The sequence below is a fragment of the Urocampus carinirostris genome, chromosome 19, assembly GCF_059441175.1.
Source record: "Urocampus carinirostris isolate Australia breed hairy pipefish chromosome 19, RoL_Ucar_1.0, whole genome shotgun sequence".
NCBI lineage: Eukaryota > Metazoa > Chordata > Actinopteri > Syngnathiformes > Syngnathidae > Urocampus > Urocampus carinirostris.
In genome coordinates this window covers 19,234,023-19,255,152 of record NC_142367.1, presented here as the reverse complement: position 1 = coordinate 19,255,152, position 21,130 = coordinate 19,234,023, and the positions used below count along the sequence as shown (strand labels likewise).

The 21,130-nt window shown below is 40.2% G+C and overlaps 1 protein-coding gene across 3 annotated transcripts in view; it reads right to left on the bottom strand.

Annotated features, from left to right (window-relative positions):
• Nucleotides 1-19,186, bottom strand: part of exoc6 (exocyst complex component 6) — a 32,241-nt gene extending 13,055 nt beyond the window's left edge. For 2 of the 3 annotated variants that reach the window (XR_015847895.1, XM_088323150.1), the window contains exons 1-22: nucleotides 19,052-19,186; nucleotides 14,637-14,808; nucleotides 13,696-13,743; nucleotides 13,141-13,231; nucleotides 12,921-12,966; nucleotides 11,312-11,365; nucleotides 10,893-11,043; nucleotides 10,664-10,819; nucleotides 10,450-10,518; nucleotides 10,277-10,360; nucleotides 10,149-10,195; nucleotides 9,243-9,363; nucleotides 8,369-8,440; nucleotides 8,194-8,291; nucleotides 7,611-7,716; nucleotides 7,281-7,390; nucleotides 7,098-7,209; nucleotides 6,901-7,035; nucleotides 6,646-6,825; nucleotides 5,673-5,702; nucleotides 4,676-4,817; nucleotides 2,716-2,789 (exon numbers count right to left, since the gene is read on the bottom strand). Coding sequence is in view for 2 of the 3 variants with exons in the window: in XM_088323150.1 (XP_088179276.1) it covers nucleotides 2,716-2,789; nucleotides 4,676-4,817; nucleotides 5,673-5,702; nucleotides 6,646-6,825; nucleotides 6,901-7,035; nucleotides 7,098-7,209; nucleotides 7,281-7,390; nucleotides 7,611-7,716; nucleotides 8,194-8,291; nucleotides 8,369-8,440; nucleotides 9,243-9,363; nucleotides 10,149-10,195; nucleotides 10,277-10,360; nucleotides 10,450-10,518; nucleotides 10,664-10,819; nucleotides 10,893-11,043; nucleotides 11,312-11,365; nucleotides 12,921-12,966; nucleotides 13,141-13,231; nucleotides 13,696-13,743; nucleotides 14,637-14,808; nucleotides 19,052-19,149 (2,196 nt within the window). In the remaining variant the exon portion in view is untranslated. The remainder of the gene's footprint in view (nucleotides 1-2,715; nucleotides 2,790-4,675; nucleotides 4,818-5,672; nucleotides 5,703-6,645; nucleotides 6,826-6,900; nucleotides 7,036-7,097; nucleotides 7,210-7,280; nucleotides 7,391-7,610; nucleotides 7,717-8,193; nucleotides 8,292-8,368; nucleotides 8,441-9,242; nucleotides 9,364-10,148; nucleotides 10,196-10,276; nucleotides 10,361-10,449; nucleotides 10,519-10,663; nucleotides 10,820-10,892; nucleotides 11,044-11,311; nucleotides 11,366-12,920; nucleotides 12,967-13,140; nucleotides 13,232-13,695; nucleotides 13,744-14,636; nucleotides 14,809-19,051) is intronic. The other variant, XM_088323151.1, reaches the window with a different exon arrangement.
• Between the last annotated feature and the right edge of the window lie 1,944 nt (nucleotides 19,187-21,130).

Genomic DNA, 21,130 nt, shown 5'->3' with positions numbered 1-21,130 from the left:
CAAAAGCTCATTAAATCTAAGACCCCATTAAAGAATTGTAAACAGTGAAAGCCTGTGATGGATGAGTATTCACCAACAAAAATTGTAAAGCAAGCAGGAATTCTTGTTTTAAACGTTAAATTTGGACAGTGTTTCGAATGACCCTCTCAAGTGACCCCAAGTTAACCTGGTGCCCCCCCCTTCCTCTTGTGCACCCACTCACAGTGTATGCTAATGTCATAGGGTGAAGCAGCTGGGTGTTTAGCTCCCAATGAAAGAGCAGCTTAGGGATAATACGATTATTCGGCTGAGTGAGTGCGGCGCCACAACAATGCTTTTTATTCTCACCTGAAGCTTCGTGAGGAGCCACGAGCCCATCAGCATTGTGTGCTACAACTCTCCATAAGCTCATCGGCGCCTCATTGATGTGTTAAGCAACTAAGCTGGCCGGAAGCCTGAAAACCAGGATCCCAAGTTCCAATAAGCTGAAGGAGATCAAGTAGCTAATAAATAGTTTCCAGTGCTCGATTTTGAAAAGTATTTGTGGATTGTTGAGGGGGTGAAAATAGGTTTCCAGATTAATACCAGGAAATGCAAGAGTTGGTTGCATCTCAACATACATTCATGGAAGCTGGTTGTAGCGAGCTCTTTCTGACCACTTGGGCAGACTAATTATTCATGGAGAGGGGCAAGATTCAATCTACTTGGAAATTCAGATGTCATTGTCTTTGCATTGCTGAGCCAGAGATCTTGAATTGAAATTCAGATTGATCCAGTTGGAAGGGATTTCTAAAGACCAGCTGTCACTTGAAGGAATTGGCTTCTGAAAAGGACCTGCTCGCTCATAATCACCACTTCAAAATCTCAAGTTTCCATCAATGAAGATTTGTGCCGAAAATCAACAAAAGTGAGATTAAGCAATAGTCAATGGATGGCCTTCGCGTAACCTCACCCAGTGGATGACTCCAAAATCTTTTACCTAAGGCCAGGATTACCATGTCAAGCATGCGAACACGCACACTCATCTGTCAATCCATCCATTTTCCAATGCTTATCTAGCTCTGGTTGAAAAAAAACACAACAAAGCCCCGACTTTCCTTTCCTAAGCCACTTTGTCCAGGTTCCACATGGATGAGAAACAGGGCAGGGCGCGTAACTCCAGCGTGTCCCGGGTGGTCCTCGTTTTAGCTACTCGTAATATCACGAGCGAAGCGACCCAGCAAGTTCTTGTCAAGAATCTGTTCATAATTTTTGCTTTCGTTATCAGCTGTCAATGCCGAGTAATTATTGTACAAAATATCCCAAGATATTCCCAGAGAAGCTTGTTAATCGTGGACACTACAAGTCAACTGATTGTCACCCACCACGGAAGCTCATCACGCATCTACATCAACCTGTAAATATGTTCAAACCATTGTTCGAATATATTTTCAAATCTGGGTAGTATTTGGTAGCAACCAGAGGTGGGTAGTAACAGAGTACTTGAGTAAGTTTTCGGAAATGTTGTACTTTCTAGGAGTATTGTTAAATCCCTATACGTTTACCTTCACTTGAGTAAATGTGTGAAGATAAAAACGATACTTTTACTCCGCTATATTAGGCAACATTAAAGTCGTTACTTAATTACTTAATAAATCCCCTCCACGTAAGTATGCGTCTGTCTGTCTCCGCTAAGGCGCATTTATTTGGACGCAGAACTCCGCCAGGCTCTACCATGTTTAACCAATTAAACATAGCAGCCTCGCCACATGACCATATTCATCTTCAGCGGGGGAAGAGTTGTTTACGGATTAAACAGATCGAAAATGTCGCTTAGCAATACAGACTATGAAAACACAGAAAAGGATGAATACCCCTGGCCTCACATCAAAAGCATGTTCCCCTTAAAAAGGGTGCGAAACACCATCTACAATATGCAATGTCTCCTTTGTTTGAGTTCATGGGCTAGCTTGTTCTGCTTGCAGAGCTTGTTAAGATAAGTATTGGGGCTTTAAATGTGCTACTTGGGGCTACATATGCGTAATTTAATTATTTGATTTATACTATTTTTATTTCATTGTTTATTAAAACACTTGAATTTCCGTTGATTATTTTAATATACATTGAAATTCAATGTATTTTTTGTGGATCGGATGGACTTTGATAATTTGATAATCTGGTTGGTTGTTTAAAAAAAAAAAATAAACACAATGTCGCTGCAGTTACTCAGTACTTGAGTTATTTTTTTCACCAAGTACTTTTCTTTCACTCAAGTAAGTATTTAGATAACTACTTTTACTTCTACTTGAGTACTATTATTCTGAAGTAACAGTACTTTTACTTGAGTAAAATGTTTGGCTATAACCACCTCTGGTAAGAACCTATACACAGCAAAGTTTAGCTCAGGAAGGTTGTGACCTGAACTGCATGATCAGCCGAGTCTGCACCTCAGGCCGAGCTTAACGGGTCAACTTCCACACGAGTAAATGAGAGCTGGCAACACTTTACATACCACTGCTGTTTACAAAAAAAGCAACTTAGTGAGATCACGCCTGTAAAATGTTGAGCCCTGGTTTGCTCGAGCAGTTGAAAAAGAGGCCAGTGAAAATTTTAAAAGGTTACACAAAGAACAAAAGAAGCTTTTTCAACAATAATAAGCTAGAGCATGAAAATGGTCCTACAAAAAGAGCTCAGCAGAAATACGGAATTGGGACGAGTACACTTGAGTGAGGACCGGCTGGACTCTGCCTGCCTTACCTGTCTTAGGTCGATGAACGCCAGTTGCAGAGTGTCTCCTTGGAAGCCTGGCACGGGCTCCGAACTGGCAAACACTGACCAAGAGACAGAAAAAAACTTTAATAATCCTCAAAGCAAATCATCAACACTAAATGCAAACGCAGTGGGAAGATTTTATTCCATTCTGTTTTGGCAGTCGCATATTGTTGATGACGCAACCGCTAGCTGCATTAGCAAATAGCATCACTTAGTTGGCTAGTTTCGATTGAGCCACTGGCATCATTTTAGCACTCAATGCTAATTTATTTAGCGGAAGATGCTAGTGCAGGGGTCTTAAACCTTTTTTTCTTACTAATTAGTGCAAAGGGCTACCAGTTTGATGTGCATTACTAAAATAACAACTAATCAAGTTATTACTATGTTTTAACCAGATTAATTATTGGAATTATAAGATAATATAATCCTTTGTTTGTCCCACAATCGGGAAATTTATCTTGTTACAGCAGTAAGACAGTGAATAATGGAAGTATGGTTAACTCCATAACGTTCCTGTAAAATTAAACTAAAAACCCAATCTAAGACGCATCCAAAGTAAATTAAATTCTGTTCTTGAACCATTTGGAGAAAATAGACGGTTTATGTCTCTTTTAAAAAGACTCTGAAATTTTGTCCCAAAGTGAAATAATCACCGCAAGTGCTACTAACATTGAGTAATCCGAGTTAGAACACACAGAAATAGAAGGGTTTTTTGGGGGGATTTTTATTTGCAATTAACTGCCTGCAGATGAGTGTAGCATGGACATCTTAGCTGGAAAACAGGTGAGACAATAGCTTGAAGCCATACTAGGTACCTTGACAAATCTGATCACAATCTGAAAAACTAAACACCGTGTTTTACACATGTTTCTCTGAGTAGGTTTCGGTGTTCCCAAAAGTGGCCATTTGGAGATGACCAGTCTTCAACATTGAAATCTTTGAAAATGTGTATTTTACTTTGGCCATTTTTATATTCATTGTGAAAGAGTTTTAAACATTTAAATTCTCTTGCCAGAAGTAAATCAATCATTGTGCACACTTGTGTGTAAAATGGTGCATAAAAAAATGAATCACTATTGGTATTACACACACTTATTTCCAGGTCTGATTTGAATACTATAGGGACTTCTTCATATCAATTTATTCAAACACAATTTGGCTAACCAATGTGTCAATCATCATTTGAATCGGTAATTATTGGCTTAAGTTATTCTGGGATAAAGAAGGGGGGTCCTTTTTAGCAAAACCCAGCAATTGGCGGAAAAAGCTTCATGGTATCAACTCTTTTGTTTTCAGGTGTTTTGTTTCAGACTGATCATAATATTTGTGTGACGAGTATATTTTTAAATCATATCGTGAATCCCAAGACAAGCTTTCCAATGACATGTGGAATGACATAATTCAGTGACTGGTGACGTCATACAGACATGTATTTGCTTATAAACAGTCCTGTGGCTCGCCGACTAGAATCAGTCAACCACTAAAAAAATAATTTTACTAGAAAAACACGACGACTAAGCACTGGTGAGAAATTTTCAGAAGAGGTCCATGGGCACCTCAGCTGTCCTTACATACAATGACCACAATGTTGGAGTCCCCTGTGCAAGTGTGTCAAACACTTATTATTAATGCAAACATTATGGATACCGCTGCTAGCTGTGAATGCTAGTGTTGAGCCATTGATGCTTACATTTTAACATGTGCATTATGTTTTACAATCGCACTGTTAAAATCAAACCCCATTCATTTAGTCAGTACATATCCTAAAATGTCGGATTGTTTCCTCTAGTAAAACATGAAAGTAAAATGGTCAAAAATGTGCTAACTCATTGTTTTGTTTTGTTTTAACAATAATTAAAACACTCAATTGTAATGACGCTTGACTGCCTTCCCGCTGAAAAACAATCCGATGAAATCAAATACTTAAACCATTATTTGGACTCACATTCGCACTGAATGACATCCAGGTTGAACTGCTGAATGGCGCCCATGCTGATCTGTTTGAGTTCTGTGTCCAGCAGCATCTGCATCAGAGACGTTGACAAATGCTTGCAGGCCGACATACAAGCCGTCTGGGCCACTTTGCCCTAGCAACAAGACAAGGCATAAAAGAAAAAGAAACAAAAGGGATTTTATCAATACAGATGAAAAGGTGTCATGTCCTTTGGAAAGCAAAAAAAATCTCTGAAGTGGATGGGAGGGCATCAAAATTCAGGTTAAGTTTATAACAAGGACATGCCAAAGCTGTATGTGAGCTGCCGTTGCTCGTTTCCAGTGCATGCTTTTTACCTACCGAAATGTTACCTGTTTTAACTGGAGAGAACATTTAAAGCCATCTGTGTCTAACCATATCCGTCGACATATTATTTCACTTTGGCCAAGTGAGAGGGGCTCCCAACTTCAGATAACTATAGGTAACAGAGCGCCCACAGAGCATGTCTCACAAAGTCACTGTATATTGCCCGCTCGTGCCCGGACAGAACAAATGAAAACAAATGCAGAAGAAAAAAAACTGACTCCAGCATAAAATGTTTTCTGCCACATTTGAAAAAAAAACAAACAAACCAAGCAAAGATCAATGAGGCCTTTTTCTGAACAGTCATAAGCAGATCGATCCGCTGTTGCAAAATTGTAGACGCTGTGGAAAATGTGTAGATGCTTGAATAGCCTCCTTCCTCTTGCTATCACTTTTCTAATGGCCCTATGTAACGTATTTGCCAAATGTGATCATTTTTTGACAGTTTTAACCCTGGAAAGCCCAAGAACCCTTTTTCTCTAAGGTTAATTGCTGCAGGTTCAGCACTCAACTTTGGAAACCAAAACCAAAAGGTATGACTCCATCGACATCAATTTCTAGTAAAAACCCAACAAATCACTGGCATGCTTTTCATTACAGCCCTGAATTAGATTAAATAGTGCAACATCCATAAAGCAATACTCACCGACATCGATGCATGGTCATTGTTGTTATTCTGAGCCGAAACCAAAGCAACCCAAAATGGACCAAAGGGTGGGAGCAAAGGGGAAGGACAGAACAGGACAGGAAAAGAAAGGTGGCAACAATAAATGGACAGGAGGAGAACAATTTCAAGTCACGCAATACAGCGTGCTAAACACAAGTCAAATTATTCAAGGGATAAAAAAGCAGAAGGGAATCATAAGAAATTTCAAAAAATGAGAAGGGAAGTGGATAATTAGGAGAAGGAAGCATAGTAAAAGGCAGCAGGAGCTAAAGCGCAACATCAATGACCAATCCCGAGTCGCTCCTAGATCTGCTTTGTTATGGATGACATATTGGAAATATTTGGGTTATGTAAAGCCATTTAAACGCTTCAAGGAATCCGAATATGTTCTTATTTAGAACGCTAATAGTGTGCTCAAGAGGGTTGAATTAATCCTTATATTGTCGGACAACCCGTTCATGTAAACCCATTTGACTAGTCTGTGCAGAATTGTACATGCTTTGATTCTATTCTTTTTTTCTTTGTTGGTGCAGTTAAAAACTAGAGTTAAAGTACCAAAATGATTTTACATGCTAACTGTGGCTAACTGTCTAGACGGGCGTAAAGTGAATTGGCCACAGTTCTGGGTAAATTCTTGTCCCTCGTTATGTAAACGGAGTATTCAAATTGGTCCAAATATTCTGATGTTGATCTGACTATTCCCTGCATGCAAAAATACCCATACAATAAATTAACAGAACTCACTTGATGATCTCATATACAATCACTATGCTGCTCATGTATAAACACGATAAAGGGGTGTTTTGAAAAAAATGCCACCTACATATTGTCTATACAGCAAAGCAAAAATGTACTGCCGAGGGGAACAAAAAAGCACCCGCTTTCATTAGAATTCGGCACGCCGCAGTCAAAAGAAATATGTGGACAGGTGTAAAAAGTCGAGCTAGCTCACCGGCAGATGCGTGAAGACTTGAAATGTGGATCGCAGGAAATTGATCAGGTCCATGAGATAACCTGAGGCCCGACCGTCAGGCTCAGCCATGCCCCACTCGTAATCGGCCAGTTGTATGAACTCATCAATTTTCTGATTGAGTTTGGTATAGATTTCCCCCTCCGCAGAATGACGAGCATCCTAGAAAACGTCCTTTATGTTAGTCCTATCACCACCGTCTACAAACTATTTGCAATAGAGAGCAAAACGACAAACCTTGAAAGTTGACAAGCCGTATAATCGTGTGGTGTGCACGGTCTCGGGGGACACGTTGGTGATATTGGTGATGAATTCCTCGAGGTACCTGCAGGCCTGCTCCAGGTGGGCTGTGTTGATGATGATCTGCACTAACTTTTAAGACAAGAAAAATCAACAGTGGGGCAACAGCAAAGCTGGCGCCATTTGTTTCATACCTCTGTCAGGCCAATATGCGGCTTCTTAATGAGGTTCTGCAAACAACTGCTGAGTGTCCTGGTTAGCAGCAGGTTGGTGGATTTACGTAGCATGTCATCAATCTCTGTTGAGCTGGATTTAGAAAAAAAATGTCTTACCCAGAGCTAGAACAATTGGATATGTCTACATTGAGACATACGAACCTCCGGTGCAGTGATTCAGAAAATTTTAGACTGGCATAGATGAATTCTTTGACTTGCATATAGATCTGCGGCACCGACTGCGACATGGGCAGCTTTTTGGGAAAATCTTGCTGCTCGGGATCAAAAATAAATCACACAAAACTAAGCTTTAACAACCTGAGATCTGAAATTAACACTAATATGTGTTTTTACATTCTGATGAAGTTTTCAGAGGTGAACAATAATCCAAACTATTTGCCCAAACAAGTTAATTGAAACTAAAAGGACGTTTTTCTTAGGGTTCAATTTTCAATGAAAGAAAGTCAGTTCAATGATAATGTAAAAATGTACCTTCTCTATTTCTGCATCGTGAAATGGAAAGCGACTAACGACCAATTTATACTCCTCCTCGGTCTCCACTGGTATGGGACTGTAGTTGTCCAATTCAAAGATTTCCCTACACAGATAAAATGAATAATTGCCAATGGAAAACAATCACAGTGAAGCATTGGGAATATCATGACAGTGGATACTTAATTACAAAAGTTAAATTTAATTCAAAGCCACACTGTGTAATATTTGACTACTAGACGGAACTTTATTGTCTAATGCGAACGAAAACCAGTGCCCCAGGGCACAAGGTAGCGGTTGCCAGACAAACATGGCGATAACCTTAGGTAAGGATTCCACTATGCAAAAGAAATACAAATTTCTCGAATTATGTTGTTTTTTTAATTAACATGTGTATGATAGTTCAGGTATTTTTGCCTAATATTCAAATCAATGGATTGTTTTTGTTGAATGGAAGTTTTTTGTACCACTGGGAGGCCCTAAATATCACACACTGTCCCTTTAAAAAATGAAAAAAAAAAGACGTTCTCTATTTCAGGCATCGCTTTCAGCCCATAATCGAGTCTTACAAAAAAATACACACCTGAATACCATCGCCCACTTCTTCAGTAGCGTTTCATTGTACTGGTCTCGGACTTCAAACAGGAGGTCAAATAGTCGATTTACAGGAAAACCAAAACCCTTTAAGGAGGCATGTGAATTTCAGTTACAGATTGAAGTTAGGCATTGGAAAAGTGGGAAAGAAGGAAAACACGAACTTGCAGTGTGTCGGCAAATATGACGATGAGGTTTTTCAGCTCCAGGACCAGGTCTGGATCCTCACAGTATGACTGAGGGGAAAAATAAATGATGCGTACAGTAGAGACCGTAATTTATAGTGATTGATCATACAAAAGGAAATCACATTTAAATCTCCTTTTTTTTAAATAAAGCCAACATAAAATTGTAAACTCATCAAGAGTAATATTAGGCTAAGTAAAAAAGTGGGAAGGAATGATTTACAATCTACGAAGTAAGTGGCCCGATTGTGTTTGTCTTAACCCCCCGGGGAAACCCTCAAACTCTGGAGTTTGTAAATCAGCCAGTAGAATGAACACAGCCTGAGATTTGACACAGAGCAGCACTTAAATGACTTCTTATTGACTTGGTCACAAAGCCGAGAGAAAGGCAAAAACGGCAACACAGGTACAGCGCCGCCTGTGAATGCGGAGCTGCCGGCGTGCAGGAATAAGGCCTGCCGGTAGGAGGGCGACCAGAGGCTTTTGTACGACCCGGCCCACACTGGGCGGCTCATTCTACTGTCTGTTAGCATAATCCCCCTGCTCATTTACAAGTGAGAGCAGCTCAGCGCTCAGGAAGATGCCATCTTCCACCGCTGTTATTGTTGCAGTCGCTCGCTCATTAAGGCGCCAATGACCTGTTTGATTGTTTGTGTTTTCACCCTTCAAGTCGTTAGTGTATTTGTGGGGGTGCTGACCTCTGCCATGCTTTTGTGTGGGGTGTCTACGCGCAGGCAAAAAAAGAAAAAAAAGAAAAAAAGAAATGCATCTTCCTTGTGGATAAATAGATGCTCGGGGGACAGTATTATCTCTCTCTGAAAGTATCTGAGTGGATGTGTGAGTGTGAATTTACAGAGTGCGTCCGCAGCACAGCGATGATCTTGGACAATGCCATATTCCACAATTCGTCCGTGTAGGCCTTGGTTACCAAGCCTTGAGTGGCATGTAGGATGTGGTCCTCGACAACAAAGAACCTGAATGTGTCCACACAAAAAGTCATGTTCATAGCCATTAATAGGATTGTGATCACACCTGACATGCTGTTTTTCCCTTTTTTCTGCCTCCTTTTTATAACAAAGAACCAGCAGAACCTTTGTTACTTTTGGAAGCAAAACTATCAATAACTTTCTCCCGTTCCCTTGACAACAAGAAGACTTTACAACCATTCATTATCTGCACCGCTTATCCTCAGTAGGGTCACGGGGGTGCTGGAGCCCATCCCAGCTATCTTCGGGCAGTGGGCAGGAGACACCCTGAACTGGTTGCCAGCCAGTCGCAGGGCACATGGAGACATACACTCGCTCCTTTATACCTAAGGACAATTTGGGCTTGCCAATAAACCTGCCACGCATGTCTTTGGAATGTGGGATGACTAAACCTATGCAGGCACGGGGAGAACATGCAAACTCCGGTAGCTGGAATTACCCCCTCGACCTCTGCACCATGGGGATTACTCGCTAACCACTCAACCGCCATAATATTTTGCACAATTAGTATATTTATTTCCAAATAAAACGTTTTTTAAAATATGTTTTGTTTGTATTGAATATTCTAAAGTATTTGTATTTATTATCTTATTTTATTTTGTTAAAAATTGTAAATTTAATTAATGTTGATATGATTTGATTTAAATGTATAGATTTAAATGTATTTATTCATTCTTTAATTTGTGTTTATTTAATTATTTGTTTAAAATCTTTAATTTGAACAACTAAATTCTGTTGACATGTGATGATTTTCATAAGAAGGCGAAACTTACCCAACAATCTGATTGAAGTATCTCCTGTAGCCCTCCACTGTTTCATGCTAAATGTAAACGAGAAATAACTATGTTTTGATGGTTACACATTTCTTTGCTATTAAATTTTTGGGTGAAGGGTCACTCACCATGTTAGCCTGCGGCTGCAGGACCAACCTGGCCTGTTTTTTCCTCTGTTTCCTGTAGTAATTCTCAAATGTTTCTCGGTCCCCCTACAAATACACAAAATGAGGAGTATTATTATTATCTCTTCATCATTATGAAAGGCGAAAAAATGATTTGCCAAATTTCTTCAACATACCAGCACGGCGTAAATGTGTAAACATCGGTAAACTGGGGAGAAGTCCACCAGGTCCTGAGCAGTAAGAATCTGTTCAGATAAAGGCACAGCTCAAATTGAAGTAATGTTCCTGATTCAATGCGATCACAACATTCTCATTAAAATTCAAACACCACCGATGTCAACAAACGTCGACACTACATTTGATGCTGTAACTAGCATGCAGTTTGATGACCTCCTCATCAGTGCCATCCTCATCTTCTGCGTCATTGTCCATCATGATACTGTTGTGCGAGTGAGTTTGCCCGTTAAGAGAGTACAAAGGCGCAGTGTGGTGGCCTGTGCCGGCCTGCTTGGCCAGAGCGCTGTTGAACGTCCGCTGTTGTTGTGCCTGGACGGACACACAATGCAATAAGCAACAAACGCTCATTTGGGCTGGCTGCTGACAAGACAAATCTGAGAACCTGTCTCATGGCAGTCTCTCCAACTTTGTCTGAGTGTTTTCTTATGCTTTCTAGGAAGTCCTTCAGGTCCGACATGGAAATCTCCTTGATCTCCTCTCTCAGCCTGGGCAGGTTTTCAGCCATGATCTGACAGAATCTATATTTGCTAACTCTGCATGGGAACAGTGCAACCACAGGATGAAAAAAGCAACAACAAAAAACCAAACAACATTTTTCCCCTTCCCATTTCAAATGAATTGCCAATGTGGGAAGCAGTAGTCACTAAAATTGCTGTTGTCTCATCCTATCCGGTCACATTTACATCACACACCAGTGGCTTATTATTTCTTCTTCAGAAAAAGCGAAGGTGTTTTCTTATGACTATTGTGAGTAGCAACATCACAGTTTGGTAACAGTTTAAGAAAATGGGAATTTCGTACCGAGGGATGTAGACCTTTTCCAGTTGTTCCATCGTTTTCAGTGCAGCATAGTATCTATAAAAATATAATGATGGAAGAAACAAAAAATACACAACCAATATTAGTTATTTCTGAATTTAAAAAAAAAAAAATCAGATTCAGTCAGCGCCAACCCAGGTAAATAAATCTAGGTGGCAATAAGAGTGGCTAAGTAAATTAGCCAAACTTGTGAAAGTAGTGCACAGGACATGAAGCACTCGATTTGCCCTTGTTTGACGCGATTGTTGATTTAGCTAATAGCATTAGCCTTTATAGCTTCTCACTTGGCTTGTGACATGTTCTTTAGCAACTTCCTTGCAATAATGTTGATGGTTTTGCTTATTTGCCGCCGAAGAGTTGAAGAGGAACTTGGATTTTAGACACTAACTTCAACCTTGCTTGAGAGTTGAGACTACGTGAGGGATTTAATCGGCGTTCTACAAAAAGCCAAACACATCTCATGCGTTTCATGTACGTGCTTTGAAAGTATGCCACGAGAGTATCCCTCTTTTGTAAAAGGCAAAGCAGAGCGGGTCGAGCCCATCACAGCTGTGCAGAACTCGGCAACGGTGTGATGCAAGGTCCTTAAAGACATCACGGCTCTTTCCAGTGAGCACAAATTAAAAGGGTTCACCCTCAGTTCAGTGTGCTCAACTCCCATCATTAAGCTGATAGGCAGCCTGTGAGGGATCTAATTGCTGGCCCGGCCAGTTTCATACTGAACACACTCATGAACAGAAGACGGCCTCATAATGCGTAGGGTGAAAAGCTCTGTCAAGAGTGCCGCACACCAGGAAAGGAAAGCAACAAGTGGCGGGACTGGAACCTGCCTGGCAACCACATTCAGGATTCAAGCAGTCAGTCTCGCTCCAGTCGCTTTCAAGGAACGGCGTGTCAGCCGTGTCATTAGAGCTGAAAGTAGAAGCGCATCCATATAGCCCACACAGTGGCAAACATGGTCTAATTGCCCCCCATTGGCAGCGGGCCTGGACCGGCCCGCCACGAGGAGGCCCGCTCGCAAACAAGGCCACATTGAGGGTCAATTGTCTTGCCAGTGAATGGCCTGCTCCTTTGCTACGCAGCCATCAAACAAAAAAAAGAAGGAAGATTTTTTGTCGGGCACTGAAGTTCAAGGGGGAAACTGAAGTTCAGGCAAAATCGCTAAGGAGATATTTACAACTCAGCAAAAAAAAACATTAATATGACAATTGTTTTAACTCACAAAACATTAGGTTTCTATTTTCAATAAAAATATTAAGAAGAGGCTTTTTTTCACTACTTTGAGACTTTTTATTAAACTATAATAAGTATGCTTGCAGCTGTTTTTCCTAAAAATACCATAAAAAATCCTCATAAAGAAATGTCATAAAAGTGAAGCTTGTCAGTATTGTATTGCATGGTTAGAGATGACCACCTACACACAGATTAATCAGCGTTTGAAATGTTCTTATAGAATCAATTAAAGGAAAAGGATCAACACGGTTCGAAAGCAGATGAGATCGTTGTCAGGCGCAGAGGAGAAATAAAGGATTGACCCAAATTTTCAACAAAAACCTCCCAAAACATTGACCCGTATGTGTAAAAGTGATACCTTCTGGACTCAAGCTGCTCCTTCAGCTTGCTGTACATTTCCAGCACTACAAGAAAGAACAAAACAAGTTAAAATTCATCGAAATCCAAACACAAAGTCGAAGATGTAAACCAGTGCCGAATCAATCTAATTTATCATTGGCATTTTATGACCTTATCCAGTTTATTTTCCATAGCACAGCATCAATACCTTGATGACGCTTGCCCTTCTGAGGTGTTACCTGGTATGCAGAGTTGAAGCTTCTCAACAGTTGTGGCCATGTTCCTCTGCTGGATTCGACAGCGAATCACCTCCCCGGTTTGAGCCGTAACCTGTCGAAATCAGGTTGAAAGTTACCGTTCTCAAAACTGAGCCCCCATTAACGAAATTGAAGAGAACTGTCATAATAATTTGGGTTGGTCAGGTTTCCCCCAGAAATATTGCTAAAACTGGGAGTCTTGGATGGTACAACATTGAAACTTAAATGAACATGGGGAAAAAATGGTCAAATGGGTGTGTATACGTGTGAGTGTTGGGGGTAAACTATAAACAGCATATGTGTAATCTTATTGGTCACAGTGGAAAGGCTTTGAACTCTATTTTAGCTGAAAAAACTAAGTCAGGCGGTCGATTAAATGCGAGAGTTTAAATATTACTATTCATTTTTAGCCGGATGGGAAACATAACATTCCTGATGTGCTGCCACGCTTATAAAGCACGTAGGGAAACCCTGTATGTTCCAACAAGAACTATATAATTTAATAGGGACGGATGGCACAATGGACATTTCACCTACCTCCCTTCCAGCCTCTTGCAGCCCTCGATTTGTGTCCGTCACCTGGCCCTTTGGGGGAAAAAAACACAATGCTAAACTTTAGCCTAAGCAATCAACAATAAAACAAAAAGATATACTTTACACTTTTAACTTACAAGGAAAAAGTAAAACACCAGATTAATTCTAATCAGACAGTTATTTGTCGTTTTTACAAATCATCAATGACTTGTTTTTATCAATCCCCCCCAAAATATTATTGCCTCAATCAGGCAATGGCAAATCTTTTTGTGACATTACACAAGTCTCTGTTGACCCTTTCACTGAGACATCAAGCAAAGTCCTTAGGTAGAGAGAGTCAATTTGTCCCCGGCTGTATGCCCCCCCTGCCCCTATGCCCCCTGCGTGCCCTCTCTCTTCCCTTTGCAGCACTCTTCCTGCAGCTGCTCAACCTTGTAATCAGCTCATTGTCCATGAAGGGCCAAGGACAAAGCCGGGCAAATTCAGATTAACCAGGCAGCGGGGACCTGAACCCATCATCGCTCCACTGGGCCTTTCATGGAGTTTAATGGCTTGTGACAGGCTCTTTCTCACAGATTCAGTGACAAACTTCTCGATTCTGGACGGGGATTTTTGAACTATGTGCTCCTGTCACACGGCTCAGCGCCATGACCCAATTGACCAGTCGGCTTTTTATGCAACCCTTTCAACCAGGAAGTTTCCTGACTAGCGTGGCAAAGTTTGTCATCATAATATTGAGGGGCTTTGCTTTCTTTTTTTTTCAGTTGGGGTACATACTAATCCGCTAATAATGTAACTCCAATGATAATAATTAGATCCCAAATAAGAAGCGCAGAATTGGGGCTCCGGATAGCATAATATCACACAAATTATGCCAATCTATTGGACATTAAGCCCAAGAACATCTCTCAAAATCTGTTACAGCCCGAACAATCTCGGCTCACCATCAGCTTCTCTGCATCCGTGCGCACTTTGAGGAGCTCTGTGATGGCATCCACAAATCCTTGGTGGTGGAAATTGCACATCTTCTCAATTTCACGGTCGTGATTCCTTATCCTGGCATCCAGCTTCTCCATGAAGCGCATGTGGGCATTTGGCGTGTCATCGTAGATTGACCTGGCGCACAAGAGCAAAGTGTTGAAAAAAATGCCAACCCAGAGCATACTTTTGAAGATGAGTAGACATCCTACCAGATAAATGGAACTTGACTATCATTATCAGAATGCTACATTAAAGGTGGTGTCCGGAACTTCAAAATAGTCTACTTCCTGATGCTACCTACTGGCTGAAATCATCATTGCAGCCTCTGTTAATCTAACAAATTAGAATACTCTCTAAACTCAGTTAGGCATGGTCAACACAAACCTAATAGAGAAAATATTTCATTTTAGACGATATAAGGGCACGTTAAACTATGCACCCCACCTTGAGAGATACATTTCACTTAATGAGAAAAACATAAAAATATATAATTAACTCAATTAAGTCATAAAGTATGGATACACTACATATGTTTTACATATCATCAGCATTAAAAAAACGGTTTTTAAAAAGAAAAGGTTCATCAGTTCATGGTGTAAAACAGGGCTCTCTAGCCTTTTCAAGATAAGAGCTACTTTTTGTTGGTAATTAGCGCAAAGGGCACCAAGTGTTATATATATTTCTAAAATAACTTATATTTAATTACTATGTTGTTAATATGTTATTACCGGGTTGATTATTGGAAATATGGTTAAATAGAAAAGCACAATCAAAACATTTTACTAGAAAATCACAATGACCCAGCAGTGGTGAGGTATTGGTCCGCAGGCACCTCAGCTGTCCTAAGGGGGGACCCTCATGCCTGCGGAGACCACGTTGGAGTCCCCTGGTGTAAAGAGTATTTATCTATTGTCCGTTGAATTTTGGCTAAATGAATGCAAATCAAAGTCAACAACTACAACTGTAAACCCTTATCATATTTGATCTTATAAGCAATTTATCCTTGTTTGAACAAAAACCTAGAATGGGCTAGCAGATATACTTTATTATTGTCATTATGTAAATGATAGATTTCATAACCCGGTCACAACAGAATATGAAAACTCCAAAGAAATTGCATCCATGCAACATATCAAAGTTTTACACACTTCAAGCCTAAATAAATAAGGTAATAAGGTTTGAATTGTAGACAATTTATCAATTTATAGCTGGACGCAACTTCACACCTACTTGAGACAAGCCTGATTGTTTTGTGCAATTACAGCGCCATCTATTGACAAAAAGATTAAATGCTGGGGAATATCAGGAACCGTGCACTCAGTTCATTTTCACAAAACGTCTCAACTAACAAATATGGGAATCGACGCATTCTCTGTAAAAACTGTCAGAACAAGTCAAAACATCTTGCAAATGTTGCTTTCAAAGTCAAAGAGTACTGCAAGAAGTCATCAGCCTGACCACATCTTGCACCACTCCTGAAGTATGTAGACACAAAGATGTCTGAGTGATTGTAAGAGAGCTTTTTGCTGACACAACAGAATCCTTATGTCATCCAACAAAAATAGAGTGACGAATAAAAATGAACTGCAAAATCACCCAAGTTACCATTTGTTGTCTCACAACTGAAAGTGAGAGACAGTCAGAAGTAGGTAATAAACCTCATATTGTTAGAATATGATATAATGAAATTGTGAATGTATTTAATTGCTGTTAAAAATGCCGAAAAAAATTGTTCAAACGTCATATTGTTAGATATAACGAAATAGTGAATATGCTCAATTGCTTTCAATAGTGTCAATAAAATTGTTCAAATCCCCCCCAAAAAATTGAAAAAAATTAATAAATAAAGAGTTACATTTACACCTTTACAATTATCTTGGGTAGGTTTTGGGAAATTTTGTACTTCTTTGAGTATCTTTAAATCAACACACATTTTACTTTTACTTGAGTCGATTAGTGAAGAAGAAACTGTTCTCCTACTCCGCTACTATAGGCTACATTGAAGCCGTCACTTAAATCCCCTCCACGTAAGTACAAGTCTGTGTGTCTCTGCGAAGGCGATTCTATTTAGTCAGAGACCTGGTTTCTTTTATTTAGATTTTTACCAGTGACCAAAACAGCCAGCGGGTGGCACTTTTAGGCAGGGTTAGGAAGTTTTTTTCCTGTACTTTATGCGCGATGCACAGTATATAGAGCTGTAGACACACACATACACACAAACTATATATTAGTGCGGCACGGCCGATGGGTAGTTAGCGTGCAGCCCCACGGGGCAGGGGTCCAGTGTTCCATATCAGCTACCGCGGCCTCCCCATGCGGAGTTTGCATGATTTCCCCGTGCCTGCGTGAGATTCCTCCTGGTACTCTGGTTTCCTCCCACAATCTAAAAACATGCTCACATTCTCACATGACATTTGGATTGTTGGCTAGCTTAGCTTGGCTTTAATGCTAATATTTTTTCTTATCAACTTGACAAAAAAAAAATCCCGGCACACAAAATATAATAATTTGCTTAAATTGATTAGAAGGGAAAAAAAGCCACACAGTGTTGGATAGCTTTGCCAACTTTTTCCCCATAACGACTAGCAACTAAAATCCTGGCACACCAACTACATTTTCAGTTTCAATAATTTATAGATGTTTTAAACTGCGCATGTGCGGCACAGTTCTGAGGTCATGAGATCGAACCTTCCGGTGTGGAGTTAACATGTTCTCCCCGTGCTTGCGTGGGTTTCTTCCGGGCACTCCGGTTTCTTCCCAAAATCTAAAAACATGCATGTCAAGTTGATTGGCCGGTCCAAATTTGTCTCTTAATGTAAATGAGCGAGTGAGTTGTATGTCTCTGTGTGCCCTGTAACTGCCTCGCAACCAGTTCAGGGTGTCCCCCTCCCCAAGATAGTTGGGATGGGCTCCAGCACCCTCCGTGACCCTACTGTGGATAAGGGTGAAGATGATGGATGGCTTGGTTGGATATACAGTGGAACCATCGCTGTTCGGTCAAAAAATCAGAGTTCGAACGCCGGTAATGCGTGAGTGCGTACGCTAGGATGCGATGCTGAGCGGCGTACGGGTGTAGATCGCTCTTTTCGTGACCAACTGTTATCGCGTGCGGACGTGCTTCGTTTTGCTTTCGCTTTTAATGTAGGTGTACAAAGTGTTTTAGCCCCTAATTATGCCTCCGAAGAAAGTCAGTGCAATCAGCAAAGTTGCTACAGGTGGAAAAAGAAAAGTAGTGCGTACAACTATTGCATTTAAGAAAGAAATAATAGCAAAAGGAGGTGTGCGAGTGTCTGATCCTCTCCCCACCGTCTACCTGCGCCTTCTGCTGACCACCACAAAGGTAAGAAATCCTATGCATAATTCTTTTCTTTATCCTTTTTTTTTTAATTTTTACACGTTCATGTTAGCGTAATCTTTCGTACGGAAGATTACGAAAACGCGAACGTACGATTAGCCTGGGTTAGCTTTATGTTCACGGTAAACAGTCAAGGTAAACATTCAGGGTGTTGGAACAGATTAAAACAAATTACATTATTTTTAATGGGAAAAATGATTTGGTGATCGAACAAATCGGTTTTCGAACAGGGTTCTGGAACAGATTATGGTCGAGAACCGAGGTTCGACTGTATATAATTATTTTATATTTTATTTTCATCCAAAGAGGGTTCACCAGACAGTCCTGAGTACACAGACTTACAATTATACAGACTTGTAATTCATTGTTGATGGATGGACTTTGATAACCTGGTTGAATGGACATTGATGATCTGATCTAAAGGTCGTTTGGGGGTAAAAAAAAATCAATAAATAAGACGTTGCTACGGTACTCAGTATTTGAGTAGTTTTTTTCACTTTTACTCAAGTACTTATTTGCATGACTACTTTATACTTGTACTTAAGTCATATTATTCCGAAGTAACAGTACAGTTACTTGGGTAATTTTTAAACTAATCTACCCACCTCTGGAGACGAAAAAGCGAATGTGAAAATAAACTTGCCAAAAGAAAGGCAGAGATGCAACCTTTGCCTTGCAGCTAGCTAATCATCAGAAACCGTTAGCTGACAACAATAATGGTCCAGTCCGTGATTGACAGCCACATCACCACACCCACACGACGTGTTTACATTAGGACAGATCATCGGGCGTCAAATGTCAAATTCTGTATATAACGTTAATAGACGATCCCATTATATTAAAACCTTGTTGGGTATTCCAATGCAAGTTCACGCAGGGGAATTTATTTCCCTGTGTTCAACAATAGCCCTTGAGCTAAGACTGCTAGCATAACCGAGTCCAATTGCTAACGTTTGCCTTAAATGCGAGCGGAAAATGACAATAAATGTCTTGTTGTTAAGGGAAAATTGTGTGTTTTTTTACCGAAGAGTAGGGCCGACGCAGGCCGTGTCCGTGCTCTCGATTTCCTGGAGAATCCGCTCGTGCTCCGTTACACACTCCAAGCTTTCATTCTCCGCCATGACGGCAGCTGGAGGCCAGTAAGTGTGCACGCACTGGCCTGGCCGGCAGGGGGCGCGCCGCACTCGCTAACGATGTGTATAACCCGGAAATAAAATAGAGAGGATGGGGCGCGTTCGACCCCCTAAAAACGTAGGAAATGTCACAACAATCGTTTTTAAAAAAAAAAAATTACGTACATGTAAATATTTTTCATTGGATTCAATCCCTTCCTTTTAATTTCATTTTTCCACAACTCATCAATATCAAAAACATTTCCAATGTCTCATGTATTTCTGGTGGAATTTGATTTATAGGCTTAATTAATCACTTGACATTAACCTAGAAAAATGTTTATTCATTGAAAGAATCATTTATTCAAGTGATATAGCCTTATTATTTTGTCTTTTGTGTTTTTTCTTTCTTATATTGTGGTAGTTTTGTTTTTCATCAAGTTCCAATTTAAAGAAAAAAAAAAACATCTCACTGATGTGATCTTGGCAATAGGAAAACACTTGAGGAAAATAATATTGTTAGTATCCTTGTCATCCCAAGGTTAGTTTACATATAAATACTTAATTTCTAACCTTCTCAATGTCTCAACTATTTATTTATTTTGCTTTACATTTGTTCATAAAAAATGCGACATTTCATGGAAAACACACTATTGTCTGTGTGACCCCAATCTTCTGAACACTATTGTTTATAAGTTTTACACGTTTGTTTTTACATCACGTGTTCCTACCTAAGAAATCCCAAGTGGAAACATATTTAAAGCAAGAAACAACTCAATCAAGTTACTTAATTTGATCTGTGTTCACATTTGAATCAGCTCTACCAAAGAACCGCTTTTTAAATATTACCCTTAAACACACCTCAAGAGGTTTGTTGTATTATTGCATTGTATCAGTATTTGTACATTAATAACTAAGTTAATTACAATTTGAACATTTCACAAAAGATAGTTTGATCTGATATAAGGTTTTCTTAATTATCTTGCACATTCTGTCTCGATTGCGGAAATTTCCAGCTTGGCTTGTCGCCGAAACAAGCGATGACGATACCTTAAAGTGGTTCCCAGAGGAAGATCCACTGATTCCAGTTCAGCGCAAATGTTCCCAAAAGCCTTTTCTTCTTCTTGCTTATGGTCTTGTCTTTGATTCGGAGGATCGGGCAGAGCAGCGTATACTCGTTGCCCGTCCATTCTTTGATTCAGGATCTCTGACTTTGTGACAGCAAAATGTCAGCACTGCAAGTTTTGCCGCCTGAACTTGAGGTCACCTGCAAAAGTCAGCAGAAAACCTTCGGCAGGAAAAGGAAATATTGTGATTCACTCAACAGACGGACCAAAATATCAACTCTTTTTCAGATTTGCCTGGGGCCTGATCTGCTCTTTGCCTCCCAGGTTTGATGGCAAGATTTTCATTCAAAGTGATGTGATTGCATGCGCACATTAACATCAAGTCTGAAGGAATAGTAAATACTATGTCAGATTTGTACTCTCGCACCAGCAGCCTTTGAGCAGCTTACACAACCACTTTCTATTTCCTGCTATTGTTCTTGAAATGGATTGGCCAATTGGAAGTGTGGCTTGACAAAAGCCCTGACTATGAGTTTCCTTATTACTTCACCCAAAACAAGAAGTGGCTCAACACACACACGTACTCACAGTGCGTGTGTCACTGAGGGGAGCTGCAGGAATAAAACGAAACAATGGAAGGAAACAACGGACATCTGCGCGGAAAGTAGAACTGTAAGAAAGACGACAGATGCAAAATGCTTTTAGCTCTCAAAGCATTAGAACGCTCCGAAAATCTCGCTGTATATTTTATTGATATGTAGAGCTTCATGCTCTTCATTTTCAGAACAGCTTTTAAAAAAAAAAAACTCATGTTCCGTTTCGAATACAATTACCGTAAATTCCGGACTATAGAGCGCACCTGATTATAAGCCGCACCCACCCCATTTTAAGAGGATAACCACTTTTGTACTTACACAAGCCGC